The sequence below is a fragment of the Gobius niger genome (assembly GCF_951799975.1).
Source record: "Gobius niger genome assembly, chromosome: 4".
NCBI classification, from domain to species: domain Eukaryota; kingdom Metazoa; phylum Chordata; class Actinopteri; order Gobiiformes; family Gobiidae; genus Gobius; species Gobius niger.
In genome coordinates, this window is record NC_136855.1 from 27,480,371 (window position 1) to 27,508,110 (window position 27,740).

The 27,740-nt window shown below is 39.6% G+C and overlaps 2 protein-coding genes across 2 annotated transcripts in view; one reads left to right on the plus strand and one right to left on the minus strand.

The window, feature by feature from the left end:
- LOC306961672 (uncharacterized protein) overlaps nucleotides 1-27,740 on the minus strand; it is a gene marked incomplete at its 3' end in the record, with an annotated part of 428,593 nt that overhangs the window by 199,148 nt on the left and 201,705 nt on the right. The window lies entirely within an intron of this gene.
- The window catches only part of tox3 (TOX high mobility group box family member 3), a 44,671-nt gene continuing 35,643 nt past the window's right edge, over nucleotides 18,713-27,740 (plus strand). The window contains exon 1 of the mRNA XM_079554568.1: nucleotides 18,713-19,418. Within this exon, the coding sequence (XP_079410694.1) occupies nucleotides 19,317-19,418 (102 nt within the window). The 5' untranslated portion in view covers nucleotides 18,713-19,316. The remainder of the gene's footprint in view (nucleotides 19,419-27,740) is intronic.

A 27,740-nucleotide genomic window follows, 5' to 3' on the forward strand; every position in this document is an offset into this window, starting at 1 on the left:
ATGCATTCAAATATCTTATTAAATAAATAAGAGATTATGTATGTTAGAAACAAATAGGGGGCTGGGATGTGTTCATGTTCATTTGATTTTAACAGCACAGAACCCTTCTTAGTTTCAGCTCAGAGATGAACCACCACATCAGTAAAAACATCAATGCTGCTGGGTATTAGATCCTTCTCGGATACGACTGAATACAATCTCCAATACAACTGCCTGATTTTACCGGGACTTGCGCCTTTCTTTCATTTTCATTGAATGGATAGAAAAATATAGCAACTTCAGACACAGTCACTCACTGTTAGAGAGGAGACAGAGTTCAGCGCGCCTGTGTGATGCAGCGAAAGGCTGGCAGATCACTGCGTTTGAGCAAGATCATTTACTTGTCACATACGATGTTAAAACACTTATTTCATAACATGTAGTGAAATGAATATACTATAGATGAAGGCAGCCGAAACAGGGACTTTTTATTTATTTATTTACTATTCAAAAACAATTAAATGCTACATCATTATTCTAATAAACAGGCACATTCCTCATATATTCAGCCTGCTGCTAAAAGATCATTAGAGCTGACAAAGCCTCTCTAGGGGAGCGACACTAAAATGATGATGTCTTAAGAACTTTTGTTTATGATCCTGTATGACTGAGAGCTTATACAAACACAGTGTTTATAAAGATCTCTACCTTATCCTTAGGCCCCAAGCAAAACATTTTACCTGTAACTCCCTCTACAAACAAAAGAAAGTTCTGATGTGTGAGTGTGTATGCTTATAATAAAAGTTATTACTGTAGTTTCTGAGGATTAACACTAAATGTCTTTTTCAGTGGCTTACTGCTCTTTTTATCTGCTGTTTTTAATCGCTGCTAAAAGCCTGCAGTGTCAATGTTGGTTAATATGTAATGTATTCCTTGTTATCGCCATCCAGATAAGCTATTTTAATGCGCTGATATTTTTAGCCCGTTAGCCTGGTTCGTTTTCATCCGGCACAAGGGCGATGGCTCCAGTTGTGAGGGTTTGAATCAAAATGTTCAAGAGGCTCAATGTATCCGACAGTATACTGTCCACTGACTGGAGGTTAGCCCCACCACAACAACACTCGCTCTCCTTGTGATGATGAGAGGGGCATCATCATTATCTGCAAACGCAACACGGATCAGGACAGCCAACACAATGAGAAATGTGCAAAGGAGTCTCACAATGAAACTGACATATCAAACATTCTTCTCCAAGCACCAATTTATCATTCTCACGGCTGTAAAATAGAAAGCAATCTTCCGAGCCGTGATTACACTTCTCCAGAAAATTGTGTTTCATGTACGGCCGCAGACAGGGGGAATATCTAAAGTGCCAATCACACAGTGTATACACTCAGGAGCCAATAATGCAAAAGGATACATGACAGTGCAGCTCCGTATCTGCAGTGCTGAGAGAACAGTGCGTCTACAGCAACAGCAGCACTGACCCAGGAGAAAGGCATTATACTGATGCAGCGCACACAGCCGTGGTGTTCAGATGACTTCACCGATATCGGCTATGCAACATTGTGACCACTAGAACACGTTTCTGTTATCTGTTCGGCTATTACTTATTACCAAAGGCCCATAGTGCAAAAACTGTGAAAAAGTAATGATATTTTTCTTGCTTCCACACAATGCCACAATGATATCGGCTCCATTCTTGTAACCAGCCAATCAGGGCCAGTTATAAGCTTATTCATTACACATGTATCTTGTGTTTATATAGACTGAGGGAGAGATAAGGCGGGTGTGGGAGCGAGGGGGAGGGGTATATAGGAGCAGAAGGAGGAGGAGAGAACACACCACTGAATGTCCCAAGCCATTAGAACAAGGGATATTTCTGGTTGACTGAGCAATTCATTCTCGACATGTCACATTGAATTTCTTCCATTATAAAACACTGCCGCCGTCGCCACTCCAAAGGCAGATTGCCTGCACCTATTTCGCCCAGTGAAATATTGCTTCTCCCCTCAAACAATCTTTTTCATCCCAAAGTTGTGAAAAAATCTTTCAAACAGTGATTAGTCTATGTTCACAGAGAGATTGAAGTGGTGTTCATATGTCTATAGTATTGTGTTTGTATGACATAAAATGTGGGAAATCCAACCGTTGCATACATTAGCACTGTAACGGTAAAGCATCAGTGCATGGCTTTGTAGGTATAAGGTGAGTGTGATGAAATTAAATGATAAAAGCTGAACATTTGATTTGCCGGACAATAAAAAGAGCATTTATGCCAGAACTAAAAAAAAAAAAAAAAATCTAGTTCGCATTCAAGCCATGTGAGAGTCTACCCTCACTGTGTGAAAGAGCGGTTCCTGTTGCTGTCAGGCTATCTGTTAGTCACCCAATAGTTTATACATGTGCAATATTGTAATCATACCATCTGTGACTTTTACATACAGCTGCTCATAACCATGTACCGTCACTGGCCATATGTCCCTACATTTATTCTATTATTTTTTTATTCATCAATTGTATGCTTTTTTAAATTCATTTTATTTGTATGTCATTAGTTAATAGATCCTTTTATTGCAGTCTGTTTTCTTACCTTGTATACAGTTGTGCTCAAAGGTTTATACCCTGGCAGAGTTTTTGATTTTTTTTTGTATGATATGAATGATAACCTTTTCTTCACACATAGTTAGTGGTTGTGTGAAGCCATTTATGGTCAAATAATTGAGTTTTCTTTATTAAAATAATAATGAAAAAATACCCTAACCCCTAAACCTAAGCCTAACCCCAAACCCTAACCCTAACCCTGTTTACCCTGGTGATCTTGACCTGATATTATGCACACACGTTGGCACAAACAGGTTTGAATGGCTGCTAAAGGTAAGCATCCTCACCTGTGATCTGTGTTTTGTAGTTATCGTGAGTGTATAAAAGGTCAGTGAGTTTTTAGGCTCCTGACAGACCCTTACAGCTCTCATCCAGCGCTGCACTGATGTTTCTGGTTTCTGAGTCATGAGGAAAGCAAAAGAATTGTCAAAGGATCTGCAAGAAAAGGAACTGTATAAAATGGGAAAGGGTTGTAAAAAAGTGTCCAAGTTACTGAGAGTATCAATCTGTAGTGTTCAAACTCTAAGTGGAAAACGCAGGATTCTGTTGAAACCAAACCACGATCAGGTCAACCAACAAAAATTTCAGCAACATCTGGCAGGAAAAATAAGAGATAACTCCTGAAATACAGGACTTTCGAGATGCACCATAAGGAGGCACTTGATGAAACATGGGCTGCATGGTCAAGTCGCCAGAAGAAAGCCATTACTTTGCAAATGCCTCAAAGTATCCGGCTTACAATATCCCAAACAGCACAGAGACAAGCCTCAACAGTTTTACAACAATGCCATTTTTGGCCATAACCGTAAACTTAACATTTGGAGGAGTCAACAAGGTCTGTGATGAACGGTGCACTATTCCTACAGTGAAGCACGGAGGTGGATCACTGATGTTTTGGGGATGTGCGAGCTACACATATGAAAACAGATTTCAGAATGAATGCAGCATGTTATTCAAGAATACTGGAGGAAAAGTGTCACTCATCAGCCTGGAAGCTGCGCACGGATGTTCCAACATGACATCGATCCAAAGCACAAGGCCATGTCGACCGAAAGTAAAGGTTCTGGATTGGCCATCTCAGTCTCCTGACCTCAATATTATTGAACCACTTTGGGGAGATCTCAAACGTGCAGTTTATGCAAAACAGCCCAGGAATTTACAGGAACTGGAGGCTTTTTTTTTTTACCATTCGAGGAAATAAAGAGGCCATCGACAACTACCACAAAAGAATCAAAGCTGTTATTGGTGTTAAAGGGGCAATACATGGTATTAAGAACTGGGTAATGTAATGTTTTGATCAGGGTCATTTGAGAAGTTTCTTTGGTCATTATGATTTAAAATTCGGCCCTGGTATTTAAACAATTTAATTCATTTAACATACTTTATCTCTGAATTCTTTAGTTTATTCAGTAGTTTCTTATTTTACCTGTTATTTTTTGCCACTTGTCGCCTTCGTATTTAATGCTGCTCTTTTGTATGCTGTTGCTATGTGAAATTTCCTCACTGTGAGACAAATAAATCTTCTCTGGGCACAATTATATCAGTATTTTGTTAAGATTATACCCTCACTAGTTGATATTCTCTTCAAAAATGATTTGCCTGGAGCTTCATCACAAAGTTGAACTGGCTCATACCCTGTCTGTAGCCGATGTCATCAATCGCCATGGCCCTATACATTCAGTGATGCATGCCTTTACTGCTGCGGCCGTTACTTACGCGATATTAGCCATCACTGAGACAACAAGGATCTATCTGTTACTGTCACTCTTATATGGATTTGGTGCTGAACTGGGACTTTTACTCTAAATCTGCTGGGCTGACACATGCTGTAAAGAGGTGGACAGAGGCGTTTCACTGGTCCATTTGTATGATCTCTCATCTCTCGCGGGCTGCACTCTATACTTCAGCTCCACTTCTCCGCAGCGCCCATCCGGGGGAGCCTGACTTTGCTCTCTCCGCCGCTGACAGTTCTGGCAGTGCAAGCAACAGAGATTGATGTTGGCCAGATAGAAAACAGAGGAAGAATGGCAATTATGTCAAGCCAGGAGAAACATGTGTCTGCGCAGCGCAATACAAAAGGCCTGGGCTGTTTTGTTATCGTTCTCAATAACCCAAGGTGTGTTTGGGAGTAAATGGATTGTCTAGAGAGAGCAGTTTATTCTTTCTGCCTCCCTCGTCTCGTCAGATCCAGTCCATTTCTGTCTCTTCTTCTGCGGGCAGGAAACCCGTTTTAGATCAAACACAACGCCATGAGTTGCAAAACAAAGCTTTGCATCACTGCACAACAGTATTACAGAACGTGGGTAATTCTCTGCTCATAATAAAACGGGACAGTATTTATTGTCACATCAGATCTGATTGTAAAGTAAAATGTTATTCTAAACCAAAAAAACATTGAAAAACCAGTGAAATTTCCTTGCTTGGTCTTGTGTTGGAAAGGAGTTGGGGGTGCAGGGAGCGTGTCAAAGCCCTGGTGGACGTCCATTCGCTAATGGAAATGACAGATTTGGAGAGAAGCCGTGGTAAGGGTCATGGCTCCAGTCCGAGTTGCTCTTCTCTCTGTTGTGTCTCTATGTAATGGTCCTGCCCTCCTGAGCTCATTCTCACAGCTTAATACGCTGCTCCACTGCTAAGGCTGACCCAAAACACCGCATTTGTCTGCAAGTAATTACAGCGCGCAAATCAATTACAATTATCCTCACCGCATTACAATGATCTACAATAAGCAATTTGTTTTGATTAGTAACTGGGCTGACTGTATTTAGTTAGCCCGCAATTTGAGCAAGAAATTTGACCACGCTTTGTGCTGGATGGTTAGAATAAATTCACTGTGCTGAAAATAAAAACAGGAGCAACCATGTCAAACAAATGCCACATGCACAGTGACTTTTGGAGCATAAATATGAGCAGGTTTTTGATTTGGATTTTCGCTCAACATGTTTATTGTACTATATGCAGTGTAATGAGTAACAGAATACATGTATAATACTCATCTTGAGTAACTGTATCCCAGTACAGTTACACTTTTATTTGAGGTTACATAGAAATGACTTTCCTAAAATCAAAGGAATACATTGTGGTCCTCAATCACTGAATTTTAGCTTCGTATTGCATGATATGGAGTGAGACAAGATTGAAATAACCAGAAAAAAGATTAGTCATCTTTGCTGTGTTCCCATTGTGCATTTGCAAATAGATTTTATGAGTTACTAAGTAGTGGTAAATAAGTTCATAAAAGGTGGGTCAACAAGTGTAAGCAGGCACTATATGTATACATAAACATAATGCAAATTAATACATGCTTTTTTTTAAAATCACATATACACCACATTTGTACATAAAGAAATCAATGTGAAAGTATTCTAAGTATTCAGAATGCAGTACTCTGATTGGGCAAAGTAACAGAATGCGTTACACAATACCTTTTTAAGCAAGAATTCAGTATTCTGTAACTAAATAGAGTTACTGTAAAGTAACTCATGTGCAATAACCTCTATGCAAAATGCACTTTATCAACCACCTGCACCGATGCTGACATTTTATAATCGGTTTTAATTTTATTTTTCATTGTTAATACTTTATTCCCCTTAAAGGCACACTGCGTAACATTTTGGACCATTAGTACAAAACATGTTCCTAATGACCTGCTCGAAATGCTACTGCAGTTTCTCAAAGAATGCATTTGGATGAGGACAAAACCTGTTTAAATCTCAAATTCTACTGTCTTTAGTCACATCTTCATGGAGACGAGCTGGAGACGTACTTACTCCCGGTAAAGTTACAGTCATGTCGTAGGAGAGCTGAGCTGCTCACAGCAAAAGCATGTTAATTCGTAAATTTATGAGGTATTTTTCAATGATGAAAATATCTGTCATATAATAAATGCTTGTATTTCAATTGTATTTATTGGGTACAATTCTACACGGTGTGGCTTTAAAGCTTTTGTATCTTTGTATAAAAGATACAAAGATCTTATATACAAAGCTCTTGCGAGCTGATAAACTTCTGCAAACAAGCCAGCGATCCAAAACATTCTCCAACAATTATATTTTTGCTGTGGGACATCAAAATAAAACATTTGGGAAATGACCAAATGTATAAGAAGTAATGTCTCCATGGAGACGAGCTGGCGATGACCCGCCCCTTTGCAAAGTTACGAGTCATGTCTGAGGAAATGCGAGCCCACTCACTGACCTTTTTATTAAAGTTATTTTTCAACAATAAAAACACCAAAAATGAAGAGAATTCCTGTGGTCCATTTATGGGTTGAAATGTCATGCAGTACGGCTTTTAGTTGCAGGTCGTGCATTAAGACTCAAAGTAGTTAAAAAGCAACTATTTCATGTAATAATATAAACACATACGCTCTTTACGTAGTACTTCTTAAATGGATTGTTAATGGTCGTCATGGTAAATCACCTTTATAATTTGTCAAGCTAATGGCCTTTTTAGATGTATAAAGTTTTATGAGGTGGATTCAGAATGTTTTGAAAGGATGCCATTGCCATGTCATTGATTTAAAGATGGTATATTCATTTTAAATCTGCCTGCGTAGGAGAGGTGGTTGGGAAAAAATGATTGCACGGTGAATTTGGATTGAAATTAACTGCTTGCTGCAAATCAAAGACGTGTCACTCAAGCACAGACAGCCTCTAGTTAATTTACGAGCAGCAAGATAGGGTTTTTCTCATCTATATCAGCAAATAGGACATTTATATTCAGCGTAATATGAGGTTACATTTTGTTTTACACCTGTGTTGACATTTAATTCACGAGACAACGGCCAAGAGGGCAACGCTATTCTCCAAGCCATTTTAATGTATTTCGACCGTCGTAAAAATGACTCACGATTTTATTGTGATAATGGAAAAGTGGACTGGAAAAGTGGATTTGGAATTGGTTTGCACATAATATCTTATGCCATAAAAATGAGATTTGCAGCCATAGGGGAAAACAAATCAAGATCCTTTCTAGAACTATTGGACCATGGAAGAAAAAATGCCGTTATTTTAATGTAGCTGGAAAATAATGCCTGCGTTTATGGCTCACTTTGCACTCGATTTTGCAGCTCAAAGCACCAGGCGATTGTTAAGAAATACTCGGTGTAAAACTCTGGCTAAATTAAGACTATAACACTTTTTATCATTCAAATAAACACCTTGAAATGGCGCTCGGGGAAACAGTAACACAAATGTACCTTGTATAAAAATGCAATAGACGTAGCCACTTAGGTTCAAGTCCATAGCACTCTTCTTTGTATGCAATGGCCAATATGTAGATTAGATTTGTGTCTCAAGGCAAACAGGCCTGAAGGGGTGCAGTGTTTCATTGGCAGGGGGACATACATATTCATGACTGTTCCTCTAAAGCCATGATATGAACATACGAAGATGGCCAGTGAAAAGCAGTAATGGTCACAGTGAATCAGATAGAAAGTGTTTGTGCACAGAGGCTGGAGCAGAGTCACTGTGGTTATACAGGACAGCGAGGGAGATGGGGCCATAAAAAACATCTGTTCCTCCATGACTCATGCTTGTCTAAATCAAGGCTTAAAAACACACATTCATAGTAACAGTAAACAAATGTCTCAATGTTTTCCACAATGCACATTGGATAAAATGTAAAGATTCATGTTAAGTAAAAATAATCAATATCAATATTTAAAATTAGGGAAGCTAAAATGTATTACCTCACAGTATTTTTACAATTCAACTGCTGGAACTTGGCATTTGCTATGGGTCACACTGTATTTCACGAGAGAAAGCAATTAACAGAACAACTATTTAGTATTTAGGGTTGGAGTTATTTTCTCCAATTATGCATATCCAAATCCCAAAGCGTATTGACAGGAGAGCTTACAGCCTATATGCCAGTGTGATACCTCATTTGAAAAGCCAAGACTTTCTAGTTTCTAAAAAATATGTGTAAGATCTGTGTGAGTGACACACAACTTACGTCACATTTGCCAACCCTAACCCATTATCCTAACCCCCTGACCTTAAACCTAACCCTTGTCGCAAGATATTAATTCATTTTCAGTCCATCTTGACAGGCTGGAAGTGATACGTTCAGGTTCAGATCCGCTGGTGACCAATTGCATGGCAGTATCACTGTGAGTGGGCGGGTTTTATCTTTTAATAAAAGAACAGGCCACCGTTTGATGGCGTTGATGTTGTTAGCATTTAGCTTCTCCTCCTCTCCTCTATGGGGCCAAACGGGTTGAAGTTAGACGCGACCAAGCTCTTCCGCGTTTTCGCTATTTAAAAATGGTTACGTGAGTAGTTACACGATCTAAGTATAGTTACACAAAATTAAACATGTCGGTTTTCTAAGCAGATTAAAAGGGGAACTATATTGTAAGGCATAATAACACCTCAGGAGCAGTAATATCTTCAGAATTCTTTAGAAGTGAAGATATTACTGTGCGGACGTCGAAGTGCATTACGCCTTACAATATAGTTCCCCTTTTTATCTGCTTAGAAAATGACAGGCTAAAACGAGGTGTGCTTTACCTAATCAACAGAAAAAAAAATCACTACAAAAGTCTGCCCCTTTCCTGAGCTGTTTCCAGATTGATTACTGTGCTAATGTTATATGCACTGCAATATCAATCCAGCTCTTTCCAGGTTACAAATGCCCCTGCAAGAGGTTGTATCACTACTACCACGAGAACGTTTTACAGCAACTACTAACTACATATATGCTAAATGTCTTTATTCATATATTAACATTGCTATTCGTGATTGATTTGACTTTTGACAAATTAAACTAAAGCTGCCACATATAAAAATAGTATGATGTATGGATAAAAGGCAAACATTCATGCTTTGTACTCACTGCACTGCCTGCCAGAACATGAAGCCTCCCATAGAGAGGACCAATCACGAGCCGAATGCGTCAGTCACTGCCTTCCTCCAAAACCTTGATGTGTATCATTCGGGGGCGCAGTCACATGTACATGTAAGAGGAGACATGTTGTAGACATAAAAGCCGCTTTAACTACCCATTGTTTCTGACAGGTGTTCCTACGAGACAAATGAGAAAACACAGAGCCGCTGATGAGGGGAATGTAGGTTAAGAATCCCTTCAGAGCCTCCGTGATGAAGACAGTGTGGCATATGGAATCGCGCCGCATGTATTAACAAGTCTCTACAGTAATCGCCTATTATTGGCTTCCCACCTTCTCGGCTGTTTTGACACTGCCTGTGCTTAGTACGTGGTATAATCTGCGAGACAGGTGACAGTTTGTTCTTTCTTCGTATGATAAGGTAACAATTACACCCATGAGCACTGTAATTTATATGTGAAGTAAAACAAAGGGCTTGTTCTTGTGGCAAGCACTAACTGATCCGTAGCCAGGCGAAGAACACAATAACTGGATTGTAGCCTGCGAGAGATAATCACAATGCACTGGAAATAACTCATTACAACGTTTTAGGGGGGCGGCTATTAGCAGAAAGTGGATGGATTTGATGTTCGGAGACTGTATCTGTATTTTGGAAATGGTTCTCTCCCACAAAACTTTAATAAACTTTTACTTTCGGGTTGACGTTTTATTTACATGCCTCCCCAAAAAAACAACAACAACGTCCCAGTTTTTGCCTAGACCTTGCTGTCAACCGTTTCGTTTATTTATTTATTTCAGATACAGAAGAAAATGTAGTGACAGTGGAGAAGGTACCAATGCAGACAGCGTGTGTTTGAGCAACTGGGATTCAGAAAAGAACACTATCCATCTGTATCTTATGTACGGCACACAATAATCTGCTGTTATTTCCTTTTCCAGGCTAAGAAATACTGTAATTGTACAATTCATTAGAAAGTATCTGCAATCTCGTAAAAGGCAGATAGCGGATCGATAGAAGGTATGTTTGTGTTTACATTTTTATATTGGTTCTCAAGCAGAATGAGCCCAATGGTGCGGGTTACCAGGCCAGATGGCTAAAACCAGCATGTAGTAAACATGTAGTAAACCCAAAAGGATACTCTGATCTAAAAGTGTCTTAACAAATCTATGTATCTGTCTGTGATCATGTGCCAGTGCAGGCCTCCAGGAGAATGAATGGTTTATTTTGGTTGACTGATGCACTTAAATCAATACAATTTCAAAACAGTAACAACAACAAAAATATTCAACCAAAAAAGGAATATGTTTGTTATGTGTGACGTCACACACAATAATTATCTACTTCCGGGTCCACTGATAAACACAAAAAAACCCCGCAACTTTAACTGAATCCACTGCTGAAATAACAACAGATAAAAGGCCAATCACTTTTTTACACCTAGTTCGAACAATTTTGATAATGAAGATTTTTTCTATATACATTAGCCTTCATTGTGTATGGAAAAAAGAAATTGATCATTAATGCCAGAAAAGAATTACTAATAAAAATCCAGAGTAAATGTAATATTTCTTTGTGATCAGATGTTTAAAAAGATCATTGTTGTCGCCTCTACAGCAGGTTAAAATCAGCTAAATCCCATCATCGTGAATAAAGCTGAAGCTCCATTGGACCCGCAAGTAGAGCGATGACATCATCACTTAATAAGTGAATTTCTCCATTGTGAGATCAATAAAGGATTATCTTATCTTAACAAACATATGCATATGGTGCGTTCCAGGTAAATAATTTACCTCTTTCCCACTTGAAAATTACAACTTACGGCCTCAGAGCGTTCCAGGTGATTTAACATGTATGTAAGCAACACGGCTAATGATATAACAGTTAGCTCATACGATGCTAACGTTATGAAAGGTTCTCCAAACCAGAATTAAAAACATGCGACAACGAAAGTTTTGACCAAATGTAACGTTCACGTCACTGATACAGTGGTTTTCTAACAGTTTTATCATTAGCGGCTCTCCACCACTGGGGGCCGCCATTACTGTCTTCATCTCGTATACGAACTCGTAGCAGTCTCGAGATTTCCGAGTTTCCAAGTTGTAATTACCAGTTCGAGCCGGCATTTTTCCAAGTGGGAGGTGGGAAATTTACCAGTTGCCTGGAACGCACCATTAGACAGAGATTTAAAGGCAACCCACACAACTACACACTTTAAGTTTGATTGTGAGGACAGAATGATCAAGGGCTTGCCAGGGCCTGGGGAGTGACTGACTTGTTCTATGGCGTCCTTGATCACCATCGATCCATCACTCACACATTCATCACATGGCACGGTATGGGGGCAAGTGTCAGGCCAAAAGACACAGCCATGATATGCAATGGTGATGGGCATCGAACCCCTAACCAGATGATGGGAGAATGTTTCAACTGGAACTGAAATATAACCTTCCAGGTCATCTTGTTTCGCTACTCCCAACAAACTCTTCCAATAGGTAAAGTGAGTGTTTCATTATTTCTCTTTGAACAAATAAGATGCTGGATGAGATCTGATTTTTATTCAAAACATGACCACAACTACTTTTTTTCTTTCCTCAATTCTGAGCCTTTCAGCTTTTACTCGATTAAGGCATTTGTACATTGCGGTAGATTAAATGTAGCAGATTCATCATAAATAGTGCAGACCGCAGGATATCTGAAACTATGAAAAGCAAACTGAAGCATATAATGTAATTACTTCCGCGCTTTAAAGGAATGTCAATCAAGGGCATATCTTGGAATCGCTTAATGGGATATTGAAATATCCTCTGCAGCTTGTGGCATAGAAAGCACACACTAATTAGTATGAATCACGGCACTGAGATGACTAATGCTGCCGAGGATAGCTTTTAATTGAGAATAATATAATGAAGTGTTGGGCAGATTTATCATTATGGAGTCCTTGTTCGTTATTGGTCCACATTGGCTAAAATCTAACAGTAGAAATAGCCAGCAGCATGTCCAGCTAATTATAAAACAAGCATTATTACTTCAGATGCGTAAGAAAGCAGAACATTGCAACACAAAACCTAACAAGCTGGGATGTTGGTCACAGAGCTTTCTTTATTCTGATCGGTTCCCTGGGACAATATGCTATTTTGGTAATGTTGTCAGTGTTTTGTTTTGTTATTTCCCCAACAGTGTTTTTCATCATATTGATCTCCCTCATCATGTTATCATGTTCTGAATGATTGACAGGGAATCCACCAATCAAGTGTAAACATTCAGAAGCAGCTCATTATTTTAGCTGTCTCTTAGGGCGCACATGCCAAAAACTGAGGCAAAATGGGAAACTGGGATTAGAAATCTAAGGGACATTAAGATAATGGTGTTCTAAAGCAATAGTCAATTGAATGTGCAGCTGCCGGGGTTTTGGACCCGGTCCCAACCCCGTTTTTTAAAACATTCTATGGATCTTTTAGAGACGAGCTTCTAAAGATGATGAATTGCTCTCTTCAGACTCTTTTTACCCAAACTACAGTCACTGTCTATTAATCCTTCCTCACAGGTGAAGAACCTGGGTGAGATCTTTGACTCTGAGCTGGCGTTTATTCCACACATTAAGAATATCACAAAGATAGGTTTTTACCATCTAAAGAACATAGCCAGAGTCCGCCCCATTCTCTCTCGGGCCAACACGGAGACGCTCATGCATGCTTTTATCACCAGTCGTATCGACTACTGTAATGCTCTGCTTTCTGGTCTTCCCAAAAAGAGTATCTTAGGTCTACAACTTTTACAAAATTCAGCAGCTCGTGTCCTGATGAAGACCAGGAGGCGGGACCACATTACACCGGTTTTAGAATCGCTGCATTGGCTCCCCGTGTGTTTCAGGATCGATTTTAAAGTTCTTTTAATGGTTTTTAAATGTCTTAATGGTCTTGGTCCTTCTTATCTTTCAGAACTGCTTTTACCTTACGATGTAAATGTTGTAATCTGTAAAGCACTTTGTGATACCTTTCGGTATGAAAAGCGCTTTATAAATAAAGATTGATTGATTGATTGATTGATTGATTGATTGATTGATTGATTGACTGATTGACTGATTGATTGATTGACTGACTGATTGACTGATTGATTGATTAAATTTGCAACTGAGTTTCTCTCAATTGATAAAAGTAAAGGATTTGTTTGTAACTGAACTGAGGTGCTGCATCCCATACAAGCCCTATTTGCTAGGATACTTTTGTGACATGTGTAATTTATCTAGACAATATTGTGATTGTGAAAAGGACTGCAAATAAAAGACAACTACAACAGCAAGCCTATAGAGGGGAAACATAAAAGGAGTCTTTTGTAAACTATTCCAACTGCTTTGAGATGTGCAGCTGCCGTCATATTAAAAATGACTGAGAAATTGAACTATTTTCAGTTTACCAGTTTATTGTTGATATTCCATCCATTTTCATCCACTTATCCGTTGCCGGGTCATGGGGGCAGCCGTTCGAGCTGCCCAAATCACTTTGCACCAACCTCTGTGGTTCCTCCTGTAGGTGGTGGGTCCACAGAAGGACGGCCTCACGATTCTAATCAGGCCTGTTAGTTTTTCATAAGGGGCTTCAGAACCATTCTTTGTCTGACCCGTCAACTAAGACCTGTTTGCCATGGGAGACCAGGGGCACAAAGCCCCTGACAACAGAGCCCCCAGGATCATTCGGGTACTCAAACCCCTCCACCATGTTAAGGTGGCGGTTCCGGGAAGGAGAAGGATTTCTCTATTAAATAATAAAAATAACAATGAGGTAGACTGATGGAAGCGAGGCCCCCAGTCTGCGCCATCATCCCCTCCAACCACCAAATGAGATCTGTCAACCAGGATCTGACAAGGTGTTCACTGTTATTGACAGTTGACACCCTGTCCTAACCTTTCTGGAAATTGTCATGACTGATGTAATTCCAGTGAACAATAAAAGTCATTATAGAAGGTCTCAATTTAAATTAGAAACACAGTGAGCACATTAAACTCAGAGGAGTGGCCAGTGCACAATGTTGATGGATGTCCAGAGAATAGAGGTAGTTTACCTTTACTGTCTAATGTGCTCCTTATTACTGATGGAGTGTAATAAAAGCTATGGGGCCCGAGGGCTTGACATAAAATGCAAACACAGTGGAGTGTGAACAGAGCGGTGCAAGTGTGTGGTCTGCAGGGGCTGATTTACCCACTGTACAGGGAGAGTTCATCACACTGTCTCTCTGTGGGGAAACACGAAGGACTCCGAACTTGAATTTCAGTCACAAAAAAGTACAATGAAAACATGAATAATTGTAGTCATTGGGATTTTCTATTTTAAGCTCTGTAGGAAAAAGGGTGAAAACTGCAGCATGGAGCCTGTTTTAAATTAAAAGATCTCGATACTGTATACATATGTGCCTTAGAGCATTGTTTCCCAACCATATAAGGGAACCCCAGGGGGTACTAGGAACTATTTCAGATAGAAAAGAAGGTGAAACTGAACATTATTTTGGAGGGAAAAGCTACATTTTTGCAATAAAATGTTTAGGTTTGGGAGTATTTTAGGTTTATATTGAGCACAACATTGTCCTTTCACTTCCAAATACGGCTTTTAAGAGATTGCTTTCTGTCTTGGACTAGGTGGTGCACAGAGTACCACTGAAGGGTCAAAAGGGTCCTTAAGACAAAAAAGGTTGGGACCTCCGCCTCATAGTAGGTACATTATAGAGGTGTAGTGCTAAAAAAGAATTCCCTCCAACCATGACAGCAAAAAGATCTTTCTGAATGCTTGCCTTGAATAAGTCTTCCCAATTAAATTTTCAATTATAATAAACCTGTGAGGTTCCCTATCATTAACTTGTCATTACATTTCACTCATTCCATTATGGTAATATGTCTGTATTAATTACAGTCTTCTTTCTGTAACCTTGACAAAAAGACAAATATTTTGCCATCACAAATGATTCATTGCTAAATTATGCACATTTTTATACTATGAATAATTTATGTGTTTTGAACTCTGGTAACTTTTCAAAACAAAACAGGGCATCATTAATGAATTGTATCGCAATTGTAGTTTGGCTTAATTAGGTATAAAAATCGTGTCACTGCCTGAGAAATGTTATTAAAAGTGGTAAAAACAACAACAAGCTATGAATGTCCATATATATTGAGGCAGCGTGTCACTGTCCACCTTGATGAATTATATTGGGGGCATTATGTTGCACAATACATTTATTAATTTCAGGGAAAATAACTGGTTAAGAACAGCAACAATAAAAAAAAACTTTAAACTACAACCTAAAACCTATACACTTTTGTATTTGTATGGGCTACAAAAATAAACTATCGCTGCAACCTTCCCACTTGCACTGAATCCGTTAGCCATTTTGCTATTGTGATTCTCTCATTAGCCATGCCAAATGAAAATAATAATTATCAAGGTTGCAAGGTAAACAAGACCTGTTTATTCTTGTGAATGTGGCCATACACGGAGCTAATTAACCGGGAGGGCATGGCTCACTGAATGGGAATAATAAGGCAATGTACACAGCCATTCTCTGCTATTCAAGGACTGTTCATGTCAATGAAACATCTATTGTGCAATAACTATCTAAAATGTATAACCCGCAAACATAGACTCAAGATCTGAACTTCTGTTATACATTTTTTATGATAAAGTGCTAGTACATATACAGTGCTGTAAAAGGAAAAGGAACACAAACTTGGTGCCTCAGGATAATATTAATTGGAGAGAAATAGTCAACAAATTATGGACAATTTTGTGTGCAGTTAATTTTCATTACAGTAAACAATTTAAAGGAACAGGCCACCGATATTGCATACTGAGATATGTTCTTACCTGAGCTTAAACAAGTTGATGAGTAACTGTTTGGTCTTTGTGTGTGCGCTTAGTCACGCAAAAATACCAAAGATGTTGTTAGCATTTGGCCTCTTCCAGCAAATCCCTATGGGTCCAAACGGGCGTGAAGCTGGAAGCTACCACGCTCTTCCATGGGCATGGTAGTACAGCGGTTAGTGCTTGTGCTTCACAGCTAGAAGGGCCCGGGTTCGATTCCCACCAGGGAATGAATGAATAAAAGCAATCCGTTGTGGTTTGTTCATTACCATGCACTGTCCCTACCAAATAAACCAATAAACAAAACACAGCCCAGACAGATACGTTTCAACTTGTCTAAGCTAATGTAACATATCTCAGTATGGAAAAACGGTTTGCCCTCAGTCTCGCAAAAACACCAAACATGTTGTTAGCATTTGGCCTCTCCAAGTATATTCCTATGGCTCCAAACGGGGTGAAGTTAGCAGCAACCACACTTTTTCACGGGCACGCACAAAGACCAGACAGGTACATATCAACTCATCTAAGCTCAGGTAAGAACATATCTCAGTATGTAAAAACGGTGGCCTGTTACTTTAAATAAAACAAATAAAATAACCTCTAATTAAAATGAATAAGTCTGAAATTGTCCCTTATTGCAACATAATTGAACTAATAAAACCAGTACGTTTCTACGCCCGTGTACAACATTCAAATGGCAAACATTTAGACGAGCCAACACTTTGACACAATCACTTATTAAGCGGACCCTTCAGTAAATAAAGACTATTAGCCTAATTGATTATTTTTGCATTTATTCCTCTTTTGTACCTTGCTGTAATTACCCCGCACTGGTTTAATTGAGCAGATGCCAGCAGCGGAAGATAATTTGTTTTTCACATATAACCAAATGAGCTCCAGCCTTCCCGAGCTAAAGAGGAAATGACACATGGTAGCAAGACATAATTCATCTGGAGACAGTGAAACGCCACCATCATAAAGGAAATTAATTCTGGGTCTTGGCTTGGTCTGCCGCGCAGCATTAGCAGGCGAGAATAAACACAACATTGACCAAAACAGAACATACAACTGGCATATTGAAAACCAGATATTCAATAACATGGGCTGAATTGGACACGTTGCTTATCTGATTTGTTGTCGTGCACGGGGGTGGGAGGGGAGGGGGGGGGGGGGTGTACGCGTGAATGTGATTTGATTGGGTGGGCGTATCAGTGAATGTGTGTGTGTGTATGTGTGTTTTTTTTTTCCATGCATGCAAAAGGAACGCTATCAAACAGGAACATGACGGGAAGTGGTTTTGCATATGCATCAGCGTGTCCATAGTTACAAAGCGCATTTCTTGGCGACTCGAGTGGATTGTTGACCATCTCTATAAACGAGCGAATGAGGATTATCTCCCCGGGCAGAGCACACAGGAGTTAAGCACTGTATGTCATTGATTAGGCTGGTGTGTGTAGTGCATGCCAACACACATCCCACGTGCACACTTTGAGTCTCTGGCCCATAATAAGTGCTTAAAAACAGCCTTATCTAGCAAACACAAACACGCATAATAATGGAGGTGGTGAAAATGGACTGGTGTTATGCTAAACAATGTAGAGCGCCGTGTGCATCATTCGTCATACATTTTTGATTAGGTTGCATTATCCTTTTTAAGAAATAGCCTCTATATGTATTTGTATATGTTACAAACACTTACACAACCAATACAAAATGTTAAAAAATGTGTTCTGTGATTTAGAAAGGTGAAATGCATTTATTATTCAATTATGACCTATTTTTTACTGTTACATCATGATGTCATGTTATGTGCGCATTACCCTTGAGAGTGGTTTTATCATTTCATAAATGTTTGTTGCCTTCCATTATAGGTTCATTAATTAACAAAACTACTTCTCATTCTTTTACTATAATGTAACATAATGTCAGGGCATGTGTATGTAATTGACACTGCTGTTGCATTGAGCTGTTGTTTTCAGTTCTACTTCTGCACAATATGGGCAATATGGATTTTAGTTTAAGGCATAACTTTGAAAACTTTTTCATACACCAATATACAAAGACACTGGATGCACGTGTCTTGCCCAAGGGCACGAAGACAGTTACCTGGAAGGAGCTGGGATCGAACCAACGATCTGTGAACAAGCCTTCTCATTAATTAGGATACTGCCACCCATGAACTCTATCCAATGGCAACTGCTAATGGCATATTCGCTTTTGTTTCGTAAAAAAAGAGAAAAAAAGTGGCTTTTAATTGCCACTTGGCACTGTAGTAATATTCTGTCAGTCACATGGAGTTAAATGCGTTGTTTTTGCTGGGCGGAGCTTGCTGTGTTTGGGGTGTGACTTCGTCTGTTTGGGGAGGGGCTGACATGTTAACACACTTTGCCTTGTTCATCAGTGGCACTGGCCAACGCGCAACTAGAGTCAGTGTACGAGTATATGCAGAATTACTTCTGAGATATTTATCTGTGGTGTATTACTTTATAATTAATGTTGTATGAAGTAATTTCAAACCACGTTGTTAGCAGATGGGCTTGGCTGACCGCTTTAAGTAGACTGACTTCATAAGCTCGTGCTTTGTAAGTTGGACAAATAAAGTTGTGAGCAACGGATACGTGCGTAATAGAGCAGAGAATTACTTTGTGGACATATTTCTTTTCTTTTTTGTCGTTTTCTGTGTTTTCTTCATCGTGCATCAGAAAGGGGAGGAAAAGAGGAGGACTCACGCTCAGTTGCCGGTCTCGTGGTTTCTTTGTATACAGCAGCAGCAGTAGCAGCTGTGTGTAAATGCATGGGCATCTTATTGGGCTCAGACCAACCTTCATGTAGGCTTCCTCGGATTCTGAGCATTTGACCCACGTGGGAAAGGAATACAGGAGAAGTCGAAGGTTTGCTCGCAGCAGCAGCTTGTTTAGCCCTGCGCAGCCCGGGTCAGTGCACTGCCCGTGTTTCTCCGTCAGTGGATTGTCAGCGGCAGAAACACATTGAGCTGTGCGCAGAGTAGCTTCTGCTTCAGCTGCGCGCCACTCTCAACATGGATGTACGGTTTTATCCCGCTGCCGGGGGGAATTCTATTCCAGGAGACCCGTCGAACCTGGATTTTGGTCACTGTCTCGGCTACTACAACTTTAATAAGGTAAGAATCTCTTTGGAATTGGTTAGTCTATGAAAAGTGAGTGTTGTGCGTAAAGCGTACTCTCGTTAAAAGTCCCTTCAGTGAAACGGTAGAATACGGGTGAGCTAATCTTAATTAAAACTTTGAAACTCTTCTGAACTTTGTTGCCACACAGTGCTCAGCTTAATTAGACTTTAATAGATAGTACATGCGGAGACTTGGTAGAATCTCCATAAACCCAAGCACAGTTTGCCCAATAACAAAATAAACAAAGCAATAAACTGTGCAAGAAAATTCACATGCCAGATGTGATGCATTAAAATATAATTTACACTCATGTTTGCTCTAGTTTATGTGGCGTATATTGCATGCATAAGATATATTTGCTTTAATACGTTGAACTTGTAATTACCTATCCCAAGTTCATTGTTTTAAAATCCAGCAAAATGTGCAACTAAGCACAGCACTTTAACACGAAATGTTTGTTTACTTGCACTTTTGTTATATTATTTGCATGAGTACATTTACTACATACAGAAGACAAGAAACTATTTGTGCTTTAAAAATGTCACTTCATATTATATCATAAGAAATTACACAAACACGTGTTTCATTATTCTTTCATTATGAACTTTGTGCCGGATTCATCAGTAACCTGACTTCTATAGGTCAACATTATTGCGGGATTAATATTGACACAACTTGTGCTGTTCAAGAAAAAAAAAAGTCTAAACAATGGTACCCCTCACCCATACCCTCTCTTTCCCCACAACACACAGCCACCCCCTCCCCAATTATTCAGCCCCACAGAGCAGCCCTGTTTGCTCTTGCAATCTGATGCTTCACGAAACAGTTACCAGGTTTGTCTCCCCTGTTTCATCAGCTCTTTGTCATGTGGCCAACTTGTCATATATGTGCCCAATTTCATCATGTCTTCATCAGCCTGCAGAATTTTAACCACTTGCATTTGAATCAAGTATATTCCTACTTGTAAATTCCCCGGGTCAAGTGAAATGTTCCATCTGCACGAGTAATTGACCATAATGTAAAAGTAGGCATGGAGAAGGGGAGCGCGGGAGGGAGGCTGAACCAGTATCTCTATACAAAGGAATATAGAGTGGAATGATACAACAAAAGCATCCATTTCATGCTAATTGCAATCCATTTATGCAGAGAACAAGTGGCCTCATTTGTATTTCCATTAAGCCTTTTACTTATTTCAGTGACATCCACATTTAGGACTTGATTACAATCAATTAATTCAAGTTGAAGATAAATGTAATTTCATTGAGGGCTCCATAGATATGTCATTTGTGCATCTGTGTAACTTGTGCCTGATTGAAGACAATGCTTCTTCTTTGCAATGCAGTTGATGCTGTGACCTTTTTGTGATACAGTACATTGTGACCCTTCATGTCTTTGTTTTGTTCATAAAAAAAAAAGAGAGCAGATTAAAAGAAATGAATGCAATATGCACTTCTTCAAGCGCTGGCAGTAGAGTTTTAATGACAACAGAGAAGGAGAGAGTGGCCCAGAGGGGGCTTTAAAACATCACAAATTCTTTGAAACTTACAGGAAAATCCAAATGAGTGCCACAAACTAAATTAGGTGCTGCAGCCATGACTAATGAAGCTGCCTGCTTCTTGGCACCAACATGAAAACAGGGAGAGGCATGACACAAAGCCATTCTATAGCGCTTATATAAAGCATATTCAGAACAGGTCTGTAACAGAATCTTTATAGAGATATCTGAGTATGTATGTCACTGGACAGGTGTGTGACAGCTGACGGTTAAAGAAGGACACGCAGTTTGTTTTGTATCTTTGTTTACTGGCCTGAGTATGCTTGAATAACTGTTTGGTATAGCTTATATTTGTGTGAAGTGCTTTGTAGATCGCCTTTTTAATGATTACAATAGAATATGCCAACAATTATTTGCACAATGTCTGTTTTTGTAATGAAATTGAAATGTTCATGTTGATCACATTTTGAGTTCAAGTCAAAGCTATGGCTACAACTGAATTATCAACCATGTCTTGTGGCCAATTACAAGAAGAAGCAAAACGAATGCACGACTACTGTGACACAGTACGACTTAATATCTACTGTAAACAAGTGTAAACTTCTAAGCGTTGAATCCACACACAGGATTTGATCCCCTAAAACTCCAGCTCATTTGTATAATAGCTTATTTTGGTTTAGCCACCCATGCAAAACATTTGAATGAATATGTCTGTTTCCAGTGCGACTCTTCACTCAGACACAGGCATTTACATGAGAGAGCTCTAAGTAAAAGTCAGAAATGATTGACTTTAATGGTTTCGTAAAAGCGGGGCTGTGTTATTTTCATATTTATGGCCATCTGGTCTTTTCTTTCTTAAAGGTTTAATAATCTTACAGTATCCATTTAGCGTGGACTTCATTACCTCCAGGCAGAGAGAAAGAGAGAGAGAGGCATAATCAGCAGCAGATGTTAAAATAAACTCTTCACCTGCACTCATGGTACCACTCGAGGTATATGTGCTAAATTAATTCCAGCTCTCCAAAGATGTCATTATGGTTTTGTGATTGGAAGGGCTTTACGTCGGTGTCTTTATATTGTTGTCTTTTGAGTTCACTGGAGGCTAAAAAGAACAACCAGGAGAAACCAGTGATGATCCACAAACATAATTATCTTTTTATTGCGCAGGGTGTGACTACTAAGAAAATTATCAGCAAGTTGCATAATATTCTTGACATATTAATCCAGAGCAAGATTGTATAGGGTACTTTTGTGTTAGTCCCAAGACCAGATGAATGGTGTTTACAGGAAAATGTCAAATATAATTGACTGTGTCTTCTTGTTGATATTGCGATTTCAATGATATTATGAGTCATTGTTAATCCAAAGTAGATGTAGGAGGAGTTGACATATCAGCTAAATGTCTGTCTTCTACTGGACAGTGTGCTTAGCTGTCAGGCTTTGACAGCTTCGGCTCCCAGGATCCTGCTAAATGTTCCCATGTCTGAGTGGTGAGGAGCTGAAGTGTTTTGCTTGCTCTTGTAATTGTAGCTTGTCAGGGGGAAGTAGTTCACCAGATTTATTAAACACCTCATTTTCCCTCCCGAGATTACTGAGTGGTATTTTTAGTCGTGCCCACTTCAAGACTTACTTACATACTTGAAGGTTGAAAAAAAGACATTTGGATAAATAATTGTGCACGGAAAAATGCTTTTGTATTGGCGCAACACTGGCTCAGGTGGTGTAGCATTTGCCTTATAAGTTGGAAGTGTAATCCCAGGTCCGACCGGTGAAAACTGTTGTATCCTTGGGCAAGACAAGTCACTCACCTTTCCTGTGTGAATGCGCAGAGAGACAGAGAGCATCTGTGGCTTCACTTTACCCCCACCAAGTGTGCAGAGTGAGTCAATAATGCAATGTAAAATGCTCTGGGTATTTTGATAGTGTAAAACTGTAGTACAGGTACCACAGGTTGCTCAAGGTGGTATTCAGTTTCCTCTGCCTAGTATTAGTTTAATTTAGGGGTTATTTATTGATGTTTTTTGTCCTCTTTTTAGATGAATCCTTCTCTAGAACATTAGATTGAGAGCTGATAGGGTGTGTGTTTTTTCTAGGAACACTTGAATAAACCATTTATATTTTGTGTTGTGATTACTTTCCGACCGTGGTGTTAAACCTTGAGCTTGATCCATTCCGATCCCTGTTGCGTTGCATTATCACATCTGCCACTCTCGCAGCGCGGCCGAGCTGAGACGTTGACGTGTGACATGTATGCACATTGACACAAAACATTCCCATTTTTTTTTTTTTTTTCCCTCATAAAGTCCGACCAAACGCCCCTCAAAACATATTACCGGCCTTGTTTATGAGGTGAATATGACAAAGGCACTGAAATGTTAGACAGACACAAACCATTACCCAGATCAGCACTCGTAAAGACCTTCTGTAATCCTGCCATCACTGCTCATAAATCTACTTCATTACATCTCCTCATGCATTACTCAGTGTTCGTTCATTTAGGGCAGAGATCTCCAAAGAGGAAAAAAAAAATCCCCTTCAAAGTGGAGGGTTTCGGGACCGAAAGGGCATCAGATGTCTCGACATGATTGCAGACAGAAACCATATGCCCCCGGTCGTGATCTCATGACCAGAGACAAATTAGTTCTCAATGCAAAACCAATCAAGTGCTATCCTTGGAGCGATACACGCGTCTTTCTGGGCCATTGGTCGAGCGCGCATTTGATTTGCTCACCATTGTATTTTTGATGTTTGCATCCGTAAGCAATCGTCTTTGCTTTGCATTGCCAAAGAGCCATGCGGCGACATCCAGTCTATTTTTCTAAGCAAATCGAATGTGTCATTATCTTTCATGCTGTTCCACCTGTAGGAACATGGCGGCTTATTTTTTTTACATTTATCTCTATAAAAAATAAATAAATTCAAGTTTTGAGTTCCTCCTCTTAGGTCTGCTGTAGGTATAGTTTCTCGGTGTAACCCGCGACCCAAAGTGGATATTTTTCTACAGCGTTTTAATCTGGTTTTGGTTCACTACATCTTTGACGGCCTTAACCTTGCTGACTTATTAAAAAGGGAAAAAGGGGGAGGGTGCCTCTTAAAAAACGGCAGCTTTTACTGTGAATTAAGCAGTTCTCAAAAGGAACAGTCAATCACTTCTGGTTGGTTGGTTCAATAAGCGCCGTGTCCCAGCAGTGGTTAGCCACACTGTTAAGACACATTTATTTTTTAAAGCTGCTCCATGGAGAGATGGCCATTCTGTGTTTTAAAGATCTAATGTCCAATTCTTTTAATGCACTCCCGGCGTTAAGCGTTTTTCCATTCTATTTGACTTGTCAGAGCACTTGGCTCCACTAAGGAAATATATAACATGTAGGTGTAGTGCTAGTAAAACAGCATGGCAGAATGTCAAAATGTTCAAAATACTTTATTATAAGATATAAACAAACAAATCTTCCTCCTTCTTGTGCACAGTGCATATTTATGTGGAAACATGTCTCAATCCAGAAGCCTTTCCCGTTTAGAGAAGCAGAGTTTGATTGAAAAAGCTATTTGAATTAGACTACAATTATTATGTAGAAACAAAACAAAAAGCCTGCCAATACTGCAGTTTAGCCCAGCTAATATTGTTTGGGGACCATCTCCATAATAGAACGTGTTATGTATAAAGTAATATGGTGAGTTTTCCTTTTTGATTCAAGCAATAAATCAAAACCCATAAAGCTGAAGATTGTCAAAACAACCACTGGGGTAGACATCTAGAAACATGTCCTGAAATCTATGTGATTCTTCTATTTTTGGACATGTTCAAAGCAGTACTAAGTAACACATGCCCTCAGAGGCCATAAGCGCCACTGCAGGTGTTGTAGCATGTTACGTTTTTTTTACTCATTAATTGTCCGTGAGAGTAAATACTACGCGGACAGAAAAGATAAAGAAAGAGAGGGATATTGTACATCCGATTACTCAATGGAGATATTTGTTTTCGCTCAAACTTGGCTGTAAATACCGTTTAAGTAGCGCTAGCCCACAGTTAGCTTTGCTCGTTTACCTGTTAGCTTCTTTTCGTGATTCCATTAGTGTGTATTGCACCTCCGGGTCGGAGCAGGGAAAGCTGCAAGTGTGGTTTTCTGGTTAGAGACACTTAGGACTACAAAAAGGATTTATTAAGGGAAACAAGTTACTTAGTACTGCTTTAAAATGTGCACATTGAACTTGTATTGTACAACATACATTTCAAACATAATATCAAAACTGCAACTTGATAGTCGCCCTACTCCCTTTAATCCCCTTTCCAGAGTACAGGCTGTGGACTGGCATTATTATTACAATGTATGATTGCTGTAAAGCGTTGTAGCGCATGGTGTATTTTTTAATATTATCTCCATCCACAACATAATCTTTACTCACAGCTCTCATTGTTCATAAATCCCCCTTTGTTTCACATTGCCAGCTGTATGAAGCGAATGTAATATAATATACAATCAACTGTGTGATTAAACCTGCCTTGTTCATCCACCCCTCCCACATCACACGTTCCCACAATGCACTGTGTTACCAGGTTGCACTAAAAGCACTGACAATAGTAGCAGGTGTGCAAATATACCCCGGACCGGCTGGACAAAGAACTGAAATAATGGGAGCAAATAAAACTTGTATTTGAATGGATAAATAGACGGCATGTAAGAACAGGCTCTGGCTGAAGTCAAAGATACGATATGCTACTTATCACTATATTGCATTATATTTCAAAAGATATACAGTAGGCTATGTATTACTTGTATGTAGGGCATCTCACTTAAAACCTACTTATATACCATTACAATGTGTGCGTCATTTCAATTCCCACATAAAAAAGCTGAACGTTTTACTTAACCTTGGATTGCCATTCTTTTGAAAGTGGTGTAATAATAACTGTTGTAAATATCTCATTGTAGTAAAACAGCCACTTTGCAGCGATTTGCAAAGACTTTCTCCTGTGCGCTCTTCTCCACACCACTCTGTAATTTATCACCACAGTTTGTTTCAATTTTGAGAGTTTTAACCTTGGCGTAGCCTGTGCAAACATGCGCTCGAGTGCAAGATAAACATTTTTCAACATGGAAGCGTCTTATAATCTGCCTCTTAGCCCCAACCAACAGCCTGACTGGACTGACCGCGACCACGACGGCCTGTGTAATTTTTTTCCCCCACATTGTACTGAGTTACATGATTAAAGGAAAAGTGGACGTGACCTGCGCAGGTCTTTGGCTGCGAAAACCCAGACACCGAATCAGACCAAACAGATTTTCCTTGAAGATTTCTGCAACACTGGGTATAAATAAGGGATGCTATAGAGCAAGGGGTGTCCAAACCTTTTTTTCACTGAGGGCCACATACAGAAAAATATACAACAACTGGACCGCACTCAGTAGAGGTCAGATATATAACATCACCTCTATTGCATTAAAGTTAGCAAATTCAGTAAAATGTTAACTTTTTAATTGAATATGCTTAAAGGGACTATACGGAGTTTAAAAATGTTAAAATTGTGTATTTTCCTCCCCCTACATGTTCCAGCAATGTCCTAATGTGTAGAAAGAGCCCAGACCTATTCACCAGACCTGCCTCTAAAATCTTGCACTGTCACTCAAAAAGTTGTTACTTCGGGTCCGAAGTGCCGTCATGCACGAGCTTAATATAGAAGGTGCAGTTACACATATGACCTGAGGTGGCAGTAGTGAGTAAAACATGGCAAACTTGAATCTAGCCCCTTTTAAAGTAAAAAAAAAACTATTAATGGATTTTCATTTATCATATAAATTCAATTAAAGCAAAATCATTCAAATTTGCAGCAGGCCAATTAAAAGTTGTCCCACGGGCCGCAGTTGGACCGCGGGCCGTAGTTTGGACACCCCTGCTATAGAGGCCACATGTTTGTTTATTGTATTGTATGCATTTTTTTGACTTCAGGTTCAAGTTTGCACGGCCTCCGCATTGGCTCGGTTTGGACTGAGACCGACAATACTTTTAGATTACATTCTTTCTTGGACGACTGACCTCGTTTCCGCTGTTTAGGGGCTTGAACTCGCGGTGTACTTTTTCAAATACCTGCCCAGAATCTCTCCCATTTTTAAAGCCGTTATTACACTTGTGTCTCCCGCTGGTGAATGGGAAGAAAAGCTAAATGATTAAACTGTTTCAAAGGCAGCGCAGGCAGCTGATTAGAGTGTTAGGTCAGAGTTAGCCAAGGTTAACCGTCCATAATGAAACACATTTTGAAAATAATGATACGCCGCATGGTTTTATGAAAGCTCGTAGCTGCTCAGCTCAGCAGTGGTGACCTTCAGCAGTTCCACCAGCTAATCACAGTGATCCCGCTGCACCCCTGTAGTTTCCCAGACTCTATTACCTTCCGATATGCATCTCCAAGAACAGGGATTGAAACGCATGCTGCTGTTTCAGATGCTGGACATCACTTCATGAGACTCTCTTTGATAACTTTGATGCAGTGATAAGAAAGTAGACATCTGCAATAGGAAAAACATGCAATCTGTGATAACTACAAATGAGCCATATCTGAGGCATTGTTTGGGGCGGTACAGAGAGTGCAGTTGGTCAAGCAGATTGTTGATTAATTAGCTAGACCTTTCGCCGCAACCTAGGTCATGGTATTGGGCTGGTTGTGTCCAGAAGGGTATCCTAATTGTACTGAGGGTCAGAGTGCACTTGATTAGTTGTGCTCTGTTGTACCGTGAAATCCCCTGGCTGTGATCCAATACAAAAATACTGACAAATTATCACATCCACGCCAAAACCTCAACATTTTGGCAATACTAAACCAGAAA